An 18,339-nucleotide genomic window follows, 5' to 3' on the forward strand; every position below is an offset into this window, starting at 1 on the left:
AATCTGGAGTCAACAGAGGGGAAATTTTTAGAGGCCTGGATAAAATTCTTTTCTTCCTTTGTGCCTGTATTCTAGCAAATTCACTCTGACCGAACAGCTGACCATAATTACCGCTACAATTTGATTTGGTTCAGCGAGTTCCCTTACACTAAGACTTAATTACCTCGAACAACAAATAAACGAAGAGAAGCTAGAAAATGGTGCCTAGTGTCTTTCTCTAACACTGGATCGCAGAGTCATAAATACAGGACACTAAGACCAATCAAGACAGTCAATAAGGCAAAAACAAATGAAGTTTTCCATGATATGGGTCCTTTAAAGTGATGCTGTGCGTTACTATGAAAGCTAGATTGCTGCGCTCAATGTCCAAGCCCTCAAGCTTTTATTCAAGTGCTCTGTATCTACCAGACATCACATTAAAATAGTTTCCAGGTAAACAAATGACACAGAAACAGGCAAGAACTTTCTGTGACCAGGGACCGGCCATGGTCTGGTGTAGGGCCATGGAACTGTGTTGTTTGAAGTGATGGTGTCCAGTCCAGTACTTTTTTGGGATGGAGTTTATGATCCAGCACAACAATCAGAAACTGACCCCACTGCATGACTGCACGCCATCAAATCATCACAGCAATGCTCCAACGTCTTGTCTAAGACCTTACTAGACCTGGACATACGTTAGATGTTAGGTCTTTGGGATCTGTGGCCGCTGACACTCTTGTGATAGTGCCCCATCTCCCTCTTAAAGTCTTGCCGTGTCTGAGTTGAGTTGAGCTTGGCAAGTTTAGAGACAAACAGAGGGACGAGAGCCAGAGCTTCAGAGCCAACAGGTCTCCGTACTCCTCGGATATGAGGGAGTGGTGAAGACAAACAGAAACAGAGGAAGAGAAGACCAGAGGCTCGGTGCTCTCTCTCTCTCTCTCTCTCTTTCTGCTTTCTGAGTTCTTTCCCTCACTTTCTCAGCCCAGAGTTGTGGGTGTTCTCTGAGTATTTAGCCCTGGTTTATCCCAGGTTTGGGTGTTTGTGTCTCTGACGCTCAGAGTGACTGATGAGTGTTTACATCTCCTGTTTCTCCGAGTTTTGAACAGTTTTCGTTCTGTTGTGTTTTGATTATTTTGGAGTTGTGTTATCTCCTGATTCGTCGGTGTTTGTTTTGTTTCACTGGCTGTTTTTCTCAGATTATTAGAGCATTTTTATCATCGACGTTACGTTTCTGTTTATCCGAGTTTTGAATACGTAATTATTTGAACTGTCTGTTTCTTTGAGTTCAGAACACTAGAGCATTTGAGCTTTGTTTTGTACAAATTTGGAGTGTATTTGAAATGACGTTTTGCATGTTTTGAGTTACTGAGTCATTGAGTTTCATGTTTTTTAGTTTTTTGAGTTTTGTTTCATAGGTTTTTTTGAGTTTCTGGGGGGGGGGGGGGGTCTTTGGTGCGTGTTTGTTATTTGTGTGTTTGACAGACTCTGGTGTGTGTGTGTGTGTGTGTGTGTGTTTCTCGCCGCTGTAATGAGATCAGCTGCAGTTTTCCAGTCACAGCTCTGAACGCTGTTTCTCGGGATTTGTGTGTGATGCGAGGCTGCTGTTTTGAGAGTATCAGTCTGGACAGCGCTCTCTCTCTATCTCTAACACACACACACACACACACACACACACACACACACTCACGAGAACAATCAAGAGGATAAGACACTCTTCACGGCACGCGATGAACGGGAACGTAAAAGCGTCCGCGCAGTGAACGTGTTTCTAATTTAAGCCTCGCGCCATGTAGACTAAACCCGAGGGGGTATCGTCATCATCATCATCATCATCATCATCACCATCATCATCATCCTCGTGCGCGTGTGTGCGGTAATAAAGCGCGGGAGACTGAAGGAGTCGGATGGACTCGCTCGGAAGCGCGCGCTACACCGGACACGCGCCTTGGAGGCTTTTATCCGAGTTTCAAACAGACAGAAGAGCACAGAGGAGACCACAGGACTGAGACTTATCAGGGATTTAACTCAGACCGGTGAGTTTATTGACACTTCTTACTTATTAACAGATGCTTATTATTATCCAAGAATGACCCCTGAAGATGTACGTGTCCAGGTGGTCCTCAGGTAACGCGCACTGCTTCTGCTGCCAACTCTGTGAGCTACACTAGGATCTGTCCATTACTCTGTCCATTATATCAGCTCTACTGAGCACACAGGTACAAGCTGTAGTCCACCTGTTGCTCTGCACACTTTGTTAACCCTGTCCACTTTTACCCTGTTGAAGATGCACCAGTAGACAGTGGTTCATCAGTTGGTCGTCCTCTAGTCCTTCATCAATGATCACAGAAAGCTGTGGGCTGGATGTTTTTGGCCGGTGTCCAGCTGTGACACAGTGATTTAAAAACTCCAGCAGCACTGCTGTGTCTGATCCACTCGCACCAGCAACAACCACTACCCTATGGGAGCCCGGACCATTGAAGAACAGGGTGATTGTGGGTGAACAAAGTATGCAGAGCAACAGGTGGACTACACTCTGTACGAGTGGAACTACAAAGTGCTGCTGTGTGGTCAGTGGAGCGGAGAGAATGGACACAGTGCAGAAACACTGAGGTGGTTGTAATGTTTTGGCTTTTACTGTGTATCTACAAATGTAAATGACACTAGAGGAGTTTTTTTTTTCAGTCTAAATCTAAGTTCTTTTATCATTCAGGGCTTTGTACTGCACACCACACTGTCTCATTATAACCAGAACACCTGACCTCTGTGACCTGCAAGGCTCAGCATTAAACCTTGAACATTTCAACCAATCAGAGAACACTACGCACATTCTTCTGTGTCAGGGCCTTTGAATGCTTTAAGGGGAGTTCCACCCCTCTATCAAAATTTCATAACTCATGCTTCTTCATCGATTGGCTGAAATGTAAGCGCATTTATCCCGAGTGGTTTCGTTTGAAATTCTCCAGAATCGTGCACAGTGGCGATGATAGGAACCAAGCGTCTGTAAGAGTTTAATGCGTTCTGAATGCGTTCTGAATGGAGGCCTGAGGCAGAAGACATGGCACTGGTGTAGCACGGCAAAAACAGTTACTTTGCTCCCAAATCCAACCATTAATAACCAATACAAACTCTAAAGATAAATGTAATTTCACTGCAACACGTCGTGTGTTTGTCGAGTCTGCAGCCGGTGGTGACCCCTTGTTTCTGTCACTGTATAAATATAAGCTTGGGTATGATATGATTCTCTACAGCGCAGCGTTTCAAATGTAAACATGTCAGAAATTGTGGAATTCCCCTTTAAAATAAAATATGGATGATGTGCCTTGAGTTGTGATGTCACAAACAAATCCCACTGCCATTCACTTCCATGTGGATTTTTCACTGGTGGTGGATTCAAGTGTAATATAGTCACATTATAATAACAATGGATATAAATGTATATTTTGTAAAAGCAGATTTCTAGACGAGGAAAATGATATTCGAAATGATTCTGAGTGAAAAATCAGTGCTGGAGCAAGCTGCATGGAGCCCTCAGTAAAAAAAAAAACCTATAAACATTATCCATAGAAATAAATACAGCAGTAAACTTCAGTGTAAGGGAAAGTCCACCCGTTTTATACTTGAAATATGTTGTTGATCTATAGCTTACAGACTAATGGTGATGGTGGTGATAGGACACAGACCTTTGGCATTGACTTGTGATGTTGCTCAGAATGTCCCTTTTCATTTCTATGAGAATATATGGAAAGCACTGATAATGCTCATACATTTTTTTCCCTGTGGTTTTTATGCACGGCGTCTTAAAGCTCTGTTGAATCAAATGTGTGGCAGCGAGCCAGTGTCATTTCAGCTGATATGGGTCAGTGTGTTATAGGTCACATGGGAGTCTTAATGATAAACCCATCTATTCAATTTCCCTCTAAAAAGGACTTTTGGAATGAGGCTATTTGCACTACTTCCTGTCACTCATTGAGTCAGAATCCACTGGAAGAGCAGCAGAAATGCCACAAACGGAAAGTTTCTCGTATTAAGACGGATAAATCCATGCTGTTATTGCATTTCCCACTCCAGTTTACTCTAGTGTTATCACGGAGCATTTACAGTCATCCCCTTCATTTAGAAAGAGAACACGCCAAGCAGCCGACGCTGCTAAAAGTATGTATCCTGACTTCAGTGAAGTTACCACCCTCTCATGTTTCTCAAGGAGTGCTGAAAATTCAAGACACAATCCCTGGAAACTAAGCTGCAAAACTCAGTTCATTTTGAATTCAGTGGTTTTGTGATGTCTCAGATGGAGTGATTCAGGCGGAGCTGCTTTTGAATGATCATTTGCGTCCCTTAAAGGTACAGCAATGAAAAAGTCTTAGTGAAGCCACATTGTAAGTTATCTCTCCGAACACCAGACGTCATATGGATGATGTTTTAGACTCGGAAATTGAGGCTGTGTTTGGTCCGACTGATTTGGTCCACAATTAGCCCAAGCCCCCTGTCCTTTTTCAGACAAATATAAACTTAGAGAGATGCCTAGGGTTCCTCAACATCTTTTCAGTGAGTCTAAATATCCCATTAATTTTGTTTCATTTTTACTAAATAGTGGGCACAATTTATTTATTTTGTTCCCACGCCTTTTTAAGTAGCGGCAATGCTTCATTAAATGATTCTGTTATATCTTACTAAGTGATGGTGACTCAAAGGATCTCATTCTCACGTTTGGCCATAGATTAAGAATCTTGTTCCCACGCCTTACTAAATCATGGCCACAACTTAACTATAATTACTCGACTGTCTTGTTTCCTTGCACATTTAACTAAATACTGACCATGGCACAGTTATCTCATTCCCATGCCTTATTAGTAGAGGTCAGGATTTTAAAGCAAACTGTCATGTAATCAAGGGTGAGGGAAGTGGGGTGGTTTCCTACCCTCCTCCAAAACGTACATGGTGCATTATCTGCAGAGCTAAGCCTGGAGTAGCAACAACAAAGGCTCTGTTTCTCCCTATTACAGGTTGGTGAAGCATCACAATTATTTTGAAGCTGTAATTTTACGGTAAAAATACTACCTAGCGTTACTTTAATTATCTTGTCACCTTTGCCTGGCTAAGCAGTGGCTGCGAATCAATTAACTTGTTCTCACGCTAGGGTTAGTACTAACTACTGGGCAGAACTTAATTGAACTTAATCATCTCGTTCTCTAGTTTGTACCAGGAGGTGGAGCTGGCTGAACGATCTCGTTCCCACGATTTAATAAGTACTGACCACATTTTTATCCAATGATCCTTCAGCTGTGGTAACCATGTCTCTCTCCTTGCAGAGTGCGCGAGATCTCCGTGACACCGTGTGTTTTTGCCCCCGCGACACCTTCCGCCCAGACATGCACGTGCTGCGTGCTCCTGTCATCGTGGCGCTCGCGCTGCTTCTTCTGTCTCAACGCGTGAGCGCGCGGCCGACGGAGGAGACTGGCGAGGAGAGCGCGCGGACCCGCACGCTGCTGGCGCGGATCACGCAAAACGCCGTAGAGAATGAGCACGTGCTGGAGCACGCGCAGAAGACGGAGAACGGGGAACAAGTACTCGGTAAGAGGACCGCTGAGTGGACAGATGTGTGGACAGTATTGACACAGCAGTGGCACGGTCAGCCTGGTCAAAGTGAACATGCACTGCACAGATAACTTCAAATATTAGTTTTGTAGTTCTACAATCACATCCTGCAGTCCATCTGTTGCTCTGCACACTTTGCTAGCCCCCTTTCAACCTGTATTTTGAGGGTCAGGCTGCAGTGACACTGACGTGGTGGTGTGTTAGTGTATGTTGTACTGGGATGAGTGGATCAGACACAGCGGTGCTGTCGAAGTTTTGAAACACCACATCACTAGCACTGCTGGACTGAGAATAGTCCATCAAACAAAAATATCCATCCAACAGAGTCCTGCAACCAGCTCAAACTGCTCAGCAACAGAAGAGCTACGGTCTCTGACTTCACATCTACAAAATGGACCATCAAGGTATATGTCTAATGGCACGGACAGAGAGTGAACACAGTTTTTGAAAACTCTAGCAGCCCTGCCGTGTCTGATCCACTTATACCAAACATAAAACAAAATGGGACACTTTGCAAGCACTGCACACAGACCTCAGGTCAGTATACCAATGTAAAATGTTGGGAAAACACCCTTCATCCACCACAGCATTAGAGTATGCAGCAACTGAACAGTGTTCTCTGGAGTGACAGTGCTCCATCCAATACTTCATTAAGTAACATCAGAATCTGAGCTCACTCTTCAGTCTGAACACAAACAAACCCTCACTGAAATGCCCCAGTGCCCCTTATGTAAAGGTTTACTGCAGCAGGTATCCACAAACTTATTCTTAAATTAGCAAGAGTTACAAACATTTTGTGGTGATCCTGGATGCTTTCCCTTCTAATGATGATCCAGAGAACACCATTCTAGTTCTCCGCTATCCGGCTTAGTGGTCTTTTTTATTACCACTCTAGCCCATTCTTGGCATTGACTATGGTGACCTTAAGCTCACATGGAACTGCTCCATAGCATCTCATGGTGTCCGCAAATTAACGTATGTCAGCAAGTGCTCCTAATGAGAGGTGGGGTCTGAATACGTTCGGACACAGTGTACATCGTCCACCTATCAGCTTCTGAAAATTAATCAGATATTGTGAATTAATTAAATAATAAAAAGTAAACATGACTAAATCGGAGACACATTTCTGAGGTTTTGCTAAGTCAGGTTAGCCTAGCTTGATACTTTAGATTCCTCATGTAAGCTGTTTCAAAAGCTAATGCTAATATTTAGCGCCATATAGAGCTCTAGCGACGTAATTCTTCAACATACAAAACAAGCGGTTAGAATACCAGCCCTCTTCAGATTTGAAACTGCTGAGTCAAAATGGAGGGCTGTTTACGGTGCTGTTTTCATGGCCCTGCTCATTTTGCAAGGTGAAGCAAAATGCAAAAACCCAGTGTGACTGGGACTTTAGCTTGAAACTTCTACAGGATGTTTTAGAGGATAAAAGCTTATCCCCTATGACTGATATTAGAAAATCCTCAGGTTTATAAATGACAATGTTTACAGTATATAACCCAGGAGCGATATGCTTAAACTTTATGAATTAGCATGCTAATTCAAATTTTGGTAATGAGTTGAATACAATCTTAAGAGGTGAAAAGATACTAGTTACATTTACCAATGTTTTTACAGATATATTTTTAATTTTCTTAGTATTTCTAGTAGATTTATCAAGCAAAATCTGAAGCAAAACTGAGCATTTGCTCTATTACATTTTAATAATTAGCATTTAGCTTCCTAATTTGTTTATGTGTGATTTCCTGATGTTATATTTCTGACAGCATATTTGTAGCATTGTGACAAGTGTAAGCTATGTTGGTTGATGCTGGATCTTGTCAGTTATTCACAGTTCTAGAAGTTAGCTCATAAACTTGACCTTTACTTGTGTAATTCTTTCAACAAATCAGGTCAGCCACTGATGTTGCTTGATTACGTCAGTATTGGATAAGCTCAGCTCTATGTTCAGGGTGTGATCCTGCCAGGGAATGTCATGAGTTCTAGCGTTTAGGGTCAGTGCTCCCTCACTGAGGTCAGCGAATCTAGGATTTGTCCTTTGACCCACTATTTGTGTCTCCTTGCAGAAATCTTCCCCAGGGACCTCAGAAAGAAGGAGAAGTTTTTAAAACACTTAACAGGTGAGTAGAGAGACAGATGGGCATTTGTGGTGGTGTGTTCTAGTGGGATATAGGTTTCCTTTATATGTTCCCTATGTCCTAAGGTGTGTGTCCACACACCAAGAGCACACAGTCACCTATATAGCAGTTAAACTGTTTAAATATACTCATTTTTGTATCTTTAATTAGGGAACAGGCAGCACAGTGGTGCAGCAGGTAGTGTTACAGTGTCACAGTCCCGCTCCGGGTGACTGTCTGTGAGGAGTGTGGTGTGTTCTCTCTGTGTCTGCGTGGGTTTCCTCCGGGTGACTGTCTGTGAGGAGTGTGGTGTGTTCTCTCTGTGTCCGTGTGGGTTTCCTCCGGGTGACTGTCTGTGAGGAGTGTGGTGTGTTCTCCCTGTGTCTGCGTGGGTTTCCTCCGGGTGACTGTCTGTGAGGAGTGTGGTGTGTTCTCCCTGTGCCTGCGTGGGTTTCCTCTGGGTGACTGTCTGTGAGGAGTGTGGTGTGTTCTCCCTGTGTCTGCGTGGGTTTCCTCCGGGTGACTGTCTGTGAGGAGTGTGGTGTGTTCTCCCTGTGTCCGTGTGGGTTTCCTCCGGGTGACTGTTTGTGAGGAGTGTGGTGTGTTATCCCTGTGTCCGCGTGGGTTTCCTCCGGGTGACTGTCTGTGAGGAGTGTGGTGTGTTCTCCCTGTGTCTGCGTGGGTTTCCTCCGGGTGACTGTCTGTGAGGAGTGTGGTGTGTTCTCCCTGTGTCTGTGTGGGTTTACTCCGGGTGCTCCGGTTTCCTTCCACAGTCCAAAAACACACGTTGGGAGGTGGATTGGTGACTCAAAAGGGTCCATGTGTGTGAGTGAATGTATGAGTGTGTGTGTTGCCTTGCAAAAGACTGGCGCCCGCTCCAGGGTGTGTGTTCCCTCCTTGCGCCCAGTGTTTCCGGGTAGACTCCAGACCGACCGTGACCCTGAACTGGAACTGAAGCGGTTACAGATAATGAATGAGAATGAATGAATGAATTAATCTCTAAGACTTATTTTATTTTACACAATTCTGTACTCAAACCTTAGAAATATCGCCTTCTCCTTCTAGAGTAGAGAAAATAATGTACCTTTAGGGAAAAGGGATTTCACCTTTAGGCATCTGTAAAATCATCTGTGGCTTCACTGCAAATCAGACAGGCTCATTTCTGACCAGGTTTCTTTGTCTGCAGGGCCCCTATACTTCAGTCCAAAATGCAGAAAGCATGTCTACAGGCTCTACCACAACACCAGAGACTGCACCATTCCTGCATGTGAGTATTAAAGAGGGAACAGAGGGTGTCATGTGTTGGAGCAGGGTGAGCAATTTAACATTACAATGTGATCTCATATAATATCATGCCAATATTTTCTGAGCATACTGTGAGAATAATTAGTACTTCCACAACACTGACCAACGTTGTAGTGGCAGGGACACACTTTTACATCATTCTGAGTGCATTAATGTAAATGTCAAGTTAGTGTCAGGTAGGAAAAAGTCCACGAATCACAGGGATATAACCCACCCATACAGACACCACTAACAATAAAGAGCATGGCCTGACTTCTCACTCTGCTTTCACGCATCACTAGATGGATATCAGTCTCACAATTCCAAGTGATTTAGGCCAGGTTTTGGGTTTGCATCTGTCTGTCAGACTTCCTTCACACACACAGCAAAGGATTTTTCCATCACAAATAAGTACATGCAGGTCTTAGACTGACTAAGCAGCTGCTGTGTTTTTCCCACTTGGTTTTGATGCCCGTTGCTCACTCTGCACTTTTCACATTCGTGCTGAAAGTGTAACTCCAGATGTTTAACACAGAAAACAGACCCTCCCTGAACGGAGTCTTGTGTTTGATGCCTTTTCATTTGTAGATTATAAAAGATGTGCGCGACTTCTCACGCGACTGGCAGGAAGTCCGAGGTGCCTAGAGAGCTAACACCACCAGGTAATTTCTTCTAAGGAGTAATGTTGAATGAGAGTCTTGGACATGGCCACAACATACCTGACACAGCTCATGATTAGCTTGATCATTAACTGGCGGTAAACCAAGCATTGAAGCATGACAAATGCAACATATGCAATGGGCAGAAACACAAAATGGAGGTCAAAGGTGTAGGGATAGTACATTTAGTCCGAATGTTAGGCACTAGCTCTTAGTTCACTTAACAATCAATTAGTCACATTAATCATTCCTTTGCTAAGGTTATGCTTTAAACAATGAGCCCTCTCAGGTAAAGATTACACCAGTCTCTCGACATCTCCGGTCCATTCTAGCTCGCTCTTTCAGTAATGTGTTTTCTGTCCAACCAGAACACAGCACTGAACACACCAAAATGACAACTGCAGGAAGCACATACATTGGAACTTCACTGTGGAAGAGTAGGATAAGATTTAGAAGAACCCAGGAGAGAGATATTATTTTTATATAACAGGATTGATGCTGCTATTAAGGCAAGAGGATTCATAAGCACTACAAAAGAAGTGATGCTTGCTTTTTGTCTCTTGAAGAGCACTAGATTTACAGTGGGAAACAGAATGGTACATGACTCAGTCACAGTGGTCAGCTGCTATTGCTAGCAGCTTCATTACCTATTGTAACGAAGCCATAAAACAAACATAAGAATATAATTGGGGCTTGTGATGTTGTTGAACGTGTGTAGGCGACATGACAAAACGATTAATCATGGTTAAGTATGCCACGATTTGCCTTTGTGAACATACTGAGGATATTCTCATCACTTAAAGGGAAAGGGTTGAGGCGTCACACAAGTTGATAACCATTTTGTGGGATTTTTTTTAGACGCATTAAAGGAACACTTGGTAGGATTTGGTGTTTTTGCTCATGGGCTCCCTCTACAGTTGCAGTGTCTTATTCACTTTTACACTATTGTTCTGAGATCAAAGGGGAGGGACAGAGCCTCTATGCTGTATATTACAAGTCAGTGAAGCCTCACAACGATTGTGAAGCTGTTTTAATGGTACAAATACTACCTAGTGTTCTTTCAGCAGCATTAGAAAACAAATCGGATACTGTACATTTCTTAAGTATGGAGCATTTCACATCAGCGCTTGTTTAACTACAGACTTGAGGTTTCTAGACCGTACCTACCACATCTTATTTGCCATGGATCTGAGCATTTAAACCTTCTACGTAAGACAAAAACCAGGATTAGACCTGCCACAGATGTATTGTACTTATCTAAGCAGGTACAGCTCAACCAGCACCACACCGCATCCGTCATATTCATCTTCTAGCTCAGCACATTGGGAGTCTCCTGTATCAAACCCCTGCTCTTTGTCCAGTTTTTTCACGCTTCACTGGAAAAGAAAGAATTCTCACATGCATCCAAATGCGCACAAACAGATCTGTACAGCCAAGTCAGAGACAACACAATTTCACTTCCTTTCTCCAGCAGGTTCAAGCCAAACCAGAGCGACGCAGAGGAGGAAAGAACGGGGGGAAAATGTCAAGTGCCTTTTGGATATGAGCGGAGGATCCAAACCAACACTCAGCATTCCATCCTATCAGCTAAACATGGCCAAAACACGGACTCTGCAGCTTCCGGGGACAGAATTAATGAGCGGACAGTGGCGGAGGGAAGTGGACGGTGGATTAAAGGCCTGCACATCCTCAGCTCCAGAGCCTGAAAGGAACTGTGTGAAGATGCACATTTAATATAAGCATTAAAATATGCATTGAATATATGTGGGCCTAGGTCTCTGGCTTTAAGGGAACTCTGACTGTGAGGACATGTCAAAATGAGTAAGGTGTTCATACCCAGTGCTGTTAAAATATTGGCACATTTCCACTGTGTGGTCCTTACTCTACTCAACTTGGCTGTACTCTTGCTGTTCCATTAGCCACATTCCAGTGCCTGGAACCTAGTACTTTTTTAGTACCAGCTCCCTGATGGTTCCATGTGAGCGCCAAGTAGAGACTGAACCTAGGGTGACCAGATGTCCTCTTTTACCCGGACATGTCCTCTTTGTTCCCGGGCGGAATTTCACAAACGTCCGGCATTTTGGTTTTCTAGAGCTTACATAGAACTTCGAGAATCTTCGTTCACAAACTAGTCCCGCCCTCCCCTACTCCGATTGGTTCGCTTGAGTGAGAAGGGGGCGTGGTTAAGTAGCCTAAAATCTTCTGATTGGACGGTCTGACTGTAGAGCTACCATTATTGGTCAATAACCTTCTCTGTAAACATTTAATTGGTCAGTCTGCACGTCAGTAGTCCTTGTTTACGTCAGGCAAAGCTCACGTACCTACCCTCATCTCGAGCAGCAATGCCGAAACGTAAATTTAAGTTCTTGGATGAATTAAAAAAGAAACTCCCATGTTTTGTGTAGGAAATAAAGACGTGTCCTCAGATCTGGTCACCCTACTAAACCGTGACTTGAAAACCTTGCAGACCACTGATTGGCTAGAGCTACATGTCAATTATGATGAAATGCAGACATCCAGCACCAACTAAACATTTGGAAAATCTCCAAACTACAGCAGAGAGCAGCTTGTAAAATTATGCCATGGACTTTTGAAAAGCTTGAAATGTTCCTTGGATCTGTGGCTGAGGAAGGACTCTAGCAAGAGATGGACGATGCAAGAAGTAACAAAAAAACTGGTGTGTGGAGCTGTGGTCCGTCCCAAAAAACGTGTGATTACATGATTAGTCCCATTTCGGGTTGGAGCTGTTGTAGTGGAAAACCGACCAGGTACCAGGTAACAAAGCAAGTAGAGCTGTGTACAGTCAAGTTGAGTAGGTACCATGCAGTGGAAAAGCATTGATGTTGTTTAAACCATGAAAATATATATATAATTCTTATTATTTATTTATGTTTTAACCCAGATTTAGTCACAGTAAATTCCACCTGTCAGCTAAGACACCAGTCAACTGAAATGAACTGGGGGAGGTGGAGATCTGACACATGTTGCTCTGACATGTGAAGCCAGGAAGTGGTTGTTTTCCAACTGCCTCCATCTCAGCATGCTCTGATTAGCATGCCAATAGACACATGTTTTGCTAGTATCCTGCTGAATAATAGTTGAGAGTGAGGGCCATCCTACCCACCCAGAGAGAGCAAGGCCAACCCTGCTGTCCCGGACACAGATAGATGTACTTTACAGTGACAGAACTTGTGATTGGGCTAACATTTACACCCCTCTGCAACCCTCCATTTATTTCGTATTAAAAACAGACTGCTTGTCGACAGAGCCAGGAACTGTCAGCTTATTCCAACAGAACTGAAACACATCAGTGAGCCTTACCACACAATTGTTTTATTTTCCCGTAGGACCGAATCGATCAGAACCATAGGACATCACAGCGCAACTCACTGCTAGAGGGATTCTGCATACATTCGGTGTCCAAAGAAATACGTTATGTCCATTTTTGTCGATTGTTAGTTTGCTACATCATTTGAAAACAGCAGTCGTCTTTCACATTTTGTAAAAAAACAAAAAAACATTCATGGTGAATGGGCCAATAGAAATGCTCCAGAATGACTCGGAATAAAAATCTTTTCACAATAACATCCTCTGAATATTATAAAGGTTTTTTCCTTCTATAAAGTTACACATTTTTGGAGATTCATTCATTCATTATCTGTAACCCTTATCCAGTTCAGGGTCGCAGTGGGTCCAGAGCCTACCTGGAATCATTGGGCGCAAGGCGGGAATACACCCTGGAGGGGGCGCCCGTCCTTCACAGGGCAGCACACACACATTCACTCACACCTACGGACATATTTGAGTCGCCAATTCACCTACCAACGTGTGTTTCTGGACTGTGGGAGGAAACCGGAGCACCCGGAGGAAACCCACACAGACACAGGGAGAACACACCACACACCTCACAGACAGTCACCCGGAGGAAACCCACGCAGACACAGGGAGAACACACCACACTCCTCACAGACAGTCACCCGGAGGAAACCCACACAGACACAGGGAGAACACACCACACTCCAAACAGACAGTCACCCGGAGGAAACCCACACAGACACAGGGAGAACACACCACACTCTCACAGACAGTCACCCGGAGGAAACCCACGCAGACACAGGGAGAACACACCACACACCTCACAGACAGTCACCCGGAGGAAACCCACACAGACAGAGAGAGAACACACCACACTCTCACAGACAGTCACCCGGAGGAAACCCACGCAGACACAGGGAGAACACACCACACACCTCACAGACAGTCACCCGGAGGAAACCCACACAGACAGAGAGAGAACACACCACACTCTCACAGACAGTCACCCGGAGGAAACCCACGCAGACACAGGGAGAACACACCACACACCTCACAGACAGTCACCCGGAGGAAACCCACACAGACACAGAGAGAACACACCACACTCTTCACAGACAGTCACCCGGAGCGGGAATCGAACCCACAACCGCTGTGTGAATGCGACACTAACCTGCTGCACCACCGTGCCGCCCATTTTTGTAGATGCATTTTTATTTGGTCAACGAGACTTTGGTCCATGCAGCATATTTATGTAGCATTGGATATGTCCACTACACTATTTTAAGGCCTACAACTCTCCACAGTAAGGGTTCCTTTTAAAAACAAGCGAGCCCACAAGAAAAGGGACCGCCTCGACTTTGTCTTTTGTCATTGTTCTGCTTTCTGTGACATCCCTTGGTGAGACTGTATTTCACACTGTGGCCAAAAGAAAAACCAAAATGTATTTCATTCATGGCTTTCACTCGAGAGCTATCCTTAACTTATTTGTTCTGCATGTTTTCTGTTTCGCCGTCTTGTTTACCCCGCAAATGCCTGTCAAGCAGGTACATGGTTGCCGTGATGACGTCTGGGAGAATGTGTATGACTGTGGATAGGTAAATATATTATAGTCCATATATTTTAATGTACATGATGTATAGCGGTGCAAACCAGAGGTCAATATGTAAATACTGTACAAAACAAAGAAGAGGAGGCATAAAATCACAGTAATGAGCATATGATATATGTGTCTGATATATCAATGAAGTGTTGAGATACAGATATTTAAAAGAAAGTATATTTAAATAAATTATATTATTGTTACCTGTTGTGGGCTTGAGTTATTTGGTTATTCCTGGAGGTTGTGATCCTCCATCCATCCATTATCTGTAACCCTTATCCAATTCAGGTTCACAGTGGGTCAGAGCCTACGTGGAATCATTGGGCGCAAGGCGGGAACACACCCTGGAGGGGGCGCCAGTCCTTCATAGGGCAACACACACACTCACACATTCACTCACACCTACGGACACTTTTGAGTCGCCAATCCACCTACCAACGTGTGTTTTTGGACTGTGGGAGGAAACCGGAGCACCCGGAGGAAACCCAGGTAGACACAGGGAGAACACACCACACTCCTCACAGACAGTCACCCAGAGGAAACCCACGCAGACACAGGGAGAACACACCACACTCCACAAAGACAGTCACCCGGAGGAAACCCACGCAGCTACAGGGAGAACACACCACACTTCTCACAGACAGTCACCCGGAGGAAACCCACGCAGCTACAGGGAGAACACACCACACTCCTCACAGACAGTCACCCGGAGGAAACCCACGCAGACACAGGGAGAACACACAACACTCCTCACAGACAGTCACCCGGAGCTGTGTGACTGCGACACTACCTGCTGCGCCACCGTGCTGCCCAGGTTGTGATCTTAACATTTGCATTTCACACAAGGGGTTAAGTGAACATTTAAAGGAACACTAGGTAATATTTTTTTTACCTTAAAATGACAGAGACTTGATCTGTGCTACTCTGGGCTCAGTACTCCAGAAACTGCACTATGTAACTTTAGGAGGAGGGTTGGAGACAAACCCCCTGCTCTTCATTTCAGGACAGTGCTATAAATGTGATTTACAATCTGCAACTGTAGGGGGAACCCAGGAGTCAAAATATCAAATCTTACCTAGTGTTCCTTTAAGTATGTATTTACCTCACAATATAATGTGCCAGCATCGTTGCTTCTCTTATATTTAAAGCTACATATCAGGACAGAATGAGTGTATTACTGGTCATAGGCAACCACAGGATGTGAGTACACTGTATCTATGCTGCTGCATATTATCAGGTGGTGTCACTGTCCCAGCTTCAAGGTCCAGGGTTGTGGGTTCAGTCCCTGCCTCAGGTCACTTGGTGCGTTGTCCCTGTGTCTGCTTGGGTGTCCTCCATGCGGCTTGACTGTTTTAAAACATCCACTTGTGTTAGTGGGTGATACGCTGATGGACCGGTGCCCTGTCCAGGGTGTGTTCCTGCCTTACGCTATGATTCCGCGAAGGCTTCCAACCCACTGCGACCCAGCACAGGATAAAGCGGTTTCAAAAAATGAAGGAATGTATTTATACTAATGTTATTGTAGTATTCAAGTATTAATTTTGGATGCCTCATATTCCTGTAAGAACATTACATTTGGTATCAATCCACTGACTTCTAAGTACATTTTGAGCCAATGTTTCCTGCCAAACACGAAAATTACTGTCCGTGGTAATTGGCTGGATGCTACAGATACAGCAGTTAAAGACGTGTGTGAAAAAAGGCTGGAATCCACCTTCGACTATGGCACATAAAGCAAAAGACATGTTTTCTTACAAAACATTTAGGTGTCTAACAGTGATTCACTGCCCTGAGCTCTGGCAGCTCGGACTAATATTAAATTATCACAGATGACAAGAACAAGGGAAGGAACTGAGCAGAAGAAACATGAAGGGAACACAAAAGTGAAAGGGGAAAAATAACACAGGAGATGAAAAGAGAAAGGAATTAAACCCAGTGCCATCCCTCCTTCCTCTTGTCCAGTTCGGATCTGATTTGTGCCAGTTCCTGCCCATCCGCTTTCAAATTAAAAGCAACAGCTCAACCGCAAGCGTGCGCCGGAAACGTGGACAATCAAGAGTTTGTTATTATGGGGATGAATCCATAACAGGAATTGAAGCGCTCTTGGAAAGGGAGGAAAGGGAGTGACGGGGAGAGATTTTAATTTTGTCTAAAGTCCATAACTGTCACAACGTGTTATTAATCAAAGGAATTCCAAAGAGCAATTAAACAGAGAGACAGTTTGTAGACCACGAGAGAAACACTGGAGCATATTCATGTCCTGTTTCTCATTTATTGCTTGATTTGTAGTGGCTTCTTTCTAGGTCTCAGGTCCTTTAAAAGGGTATTCTAATAATGATAAAAAATCCCTCTTAAAAAGGCATTTCAAATGTTTCATAATTTGAAACTATATAAACATATACAGGGTGATTCACAAACACCTCATATACTCCCTTCCTCCTACAAGACTTCCATAGTGTACACAATTTGCTGAAGACGACACAGGTTCCTCACAAGAATTTGTAGCCCTTATTGTTAATGAAAAGGCATTTCAGGAGGTTAAAGCATCTAGTTGTTTTGTTACTTCTAGCGCACACTTCATTCCTTCATTATCTGTAACCCTTATCCAGTTCAGGGTCACAGTGGGTCCAGAGCCTACCTGGAATCATTGGGCGCAAGGCAGGAATACACCCTGGAGGGGGCGCCAGTCCTTCACAGGGCAACACACACACACACACACACAAACACACATTCACTCACACCTACGGACACTTTTGAGTCGCCAATTAACCTACCAACATGTGTTTTTGGACTGTGGGAGGAAACCGGATCACCCGGAGGAAACCCACGCAGACACAGAGAGAACACACCACACTCCTCACAGACAGTCACCCGGAGGAAACCCACGCAGACACAAGGAGAACATACCACACTCCTCACAGACAGTCACCCGGAGAAAACCCACACAGACACAGGGAGAACACACCACACTCCTCACAGACAGTCACCCGGAGGAAACCCACGCAGACACAAGGAGAACACACCACACACCTCACAGACAGTCACCCGGAGGAAACCCACGCAGACACAAGGAGAACACACCACACTCCTCACAGACAGTCACCCGGAGGAAAACCACAGACACAGGGAGAACACACCACACTCCTCACAGTCACCCGGAGGAAACCCACGCAGACACAGGGAGAACACACCACACTCCTCACAGACAGTCACCCGGAGGAAACCCACGCAGACTCAGGGAGAACACACCAAACTCCTCACAGACCGTCACCCGGAGGAAACCCACGCAGACACAGAGAGAACACACCACACTCCTCACAGACAGTCACCCGGAGGAAACCCACGCAGACACAGGGAGAACACACCACATTCCTCACAGACAGTCACCCGAAGTGGGACTCGAACCCACAACTTCCAGGCCCCTGGAGCTGTGTGACTGCGACACCTACCTGCTGCTAGCGCACACTTGAATCTTACAAATGTATCCATGTTCTTTGTCAGGGGCATTCTGCTTGTGTTGCTATGCGCCCAGGTCAGGTGGGGTCAGGTGATCCAATTTCCATTTTTAAAGAATTGAAATTTTATAGTGCCCAAAACATACGAACCATAAAGGAGAATATATGCTGAATCACAGCTGGAATACATCTGGGAAGAATTTCAAGTCTCCCTTCGGTCTGTGGTGATACCTTAACCACCGACTTAAACAGAAACCTTGCAGAATCAGTTGAATTCCTCTTACTTCAGAGGGTAGGGTCAGCTGTTATAATAAAAACTACAATAACATGAAACT

General features: G+C 44.5%; 1 protein-coding gene across 1 annotated transcript; it reads left to right on the forward strand.

Annotated features, from left to right (window-relative positions):
• The first annotated feature begins 1,824 nt into the window (after positions 1–1,824).
• On the forward strand, positions 1,825–13,280 carry LOC136697451 (ALK and LTK ligand 2b-like). Its single transcript, XM_066672571.1, has 6 exons — positions 1,825–2,012; positions 5,289–5,550; positions 7,641–7,694; positions 8,878–8,958; positions 9,564–9,637; positions 11,106–13,280. The coding sequence occupies exons 2-5, from the start codon at positions 5,349–5,351 to the stop codon at positions 9,626–9,628; spliced, it is 402 nt and encodes a 133-aa protein (XP_066528668.1). The 5' UTR covers positions 1,825–2,012; positions 5,289–5,348; the 3' UTR covers positions 9,629–9,637; positions 11,106–13,280.
• Positions 13,281–18,339: the final 5,059 nt, after the last annotated feature.

Source organism: Hoplias malabaricus, chromosome 5, assembly GCF_029633855.1.
Source record: "Hoplias malabaricus isolate fHopMal1 chromosome 5, fHopMal1.hap1, whole genome shotgun sequence".
In the NCBI taxonomy this organism is placed as follows: Eukaryota; Metazoa; Chordata; class Actinopteri; order Characiformes; family Erythrinidae; genus Hoplias; species Hoplias malabaricus.

What these genes read in the sequence shown, in the direction of transcription:
- LOC136697451 (XM_066672571.1), top strand. Translation starts at nt 5,349, where the DNA reads ATGCACGTGCTGCGTGCTCCTGTCATCGTGGCGCTCGCGCTGCTTCTT. An exon ending in GAACGGGGAACAAGTACTCG is followed by an intron (nt 5,551 to 7,640) that starts GTAAGAGGACCG and finishes GTCTCCTTGCAG; the next exon opens with AAATCTTCCCCAGGGACCTC. An exon ending in AGACTGCACCATTCCTGCAT is followed by an intron (nt 8,959 to 9,563) that starts GTGAGTATTAAA and finishes TTTCATTTGTAG; the next exon opens with ATTATAAAAGATGTGCGCGA.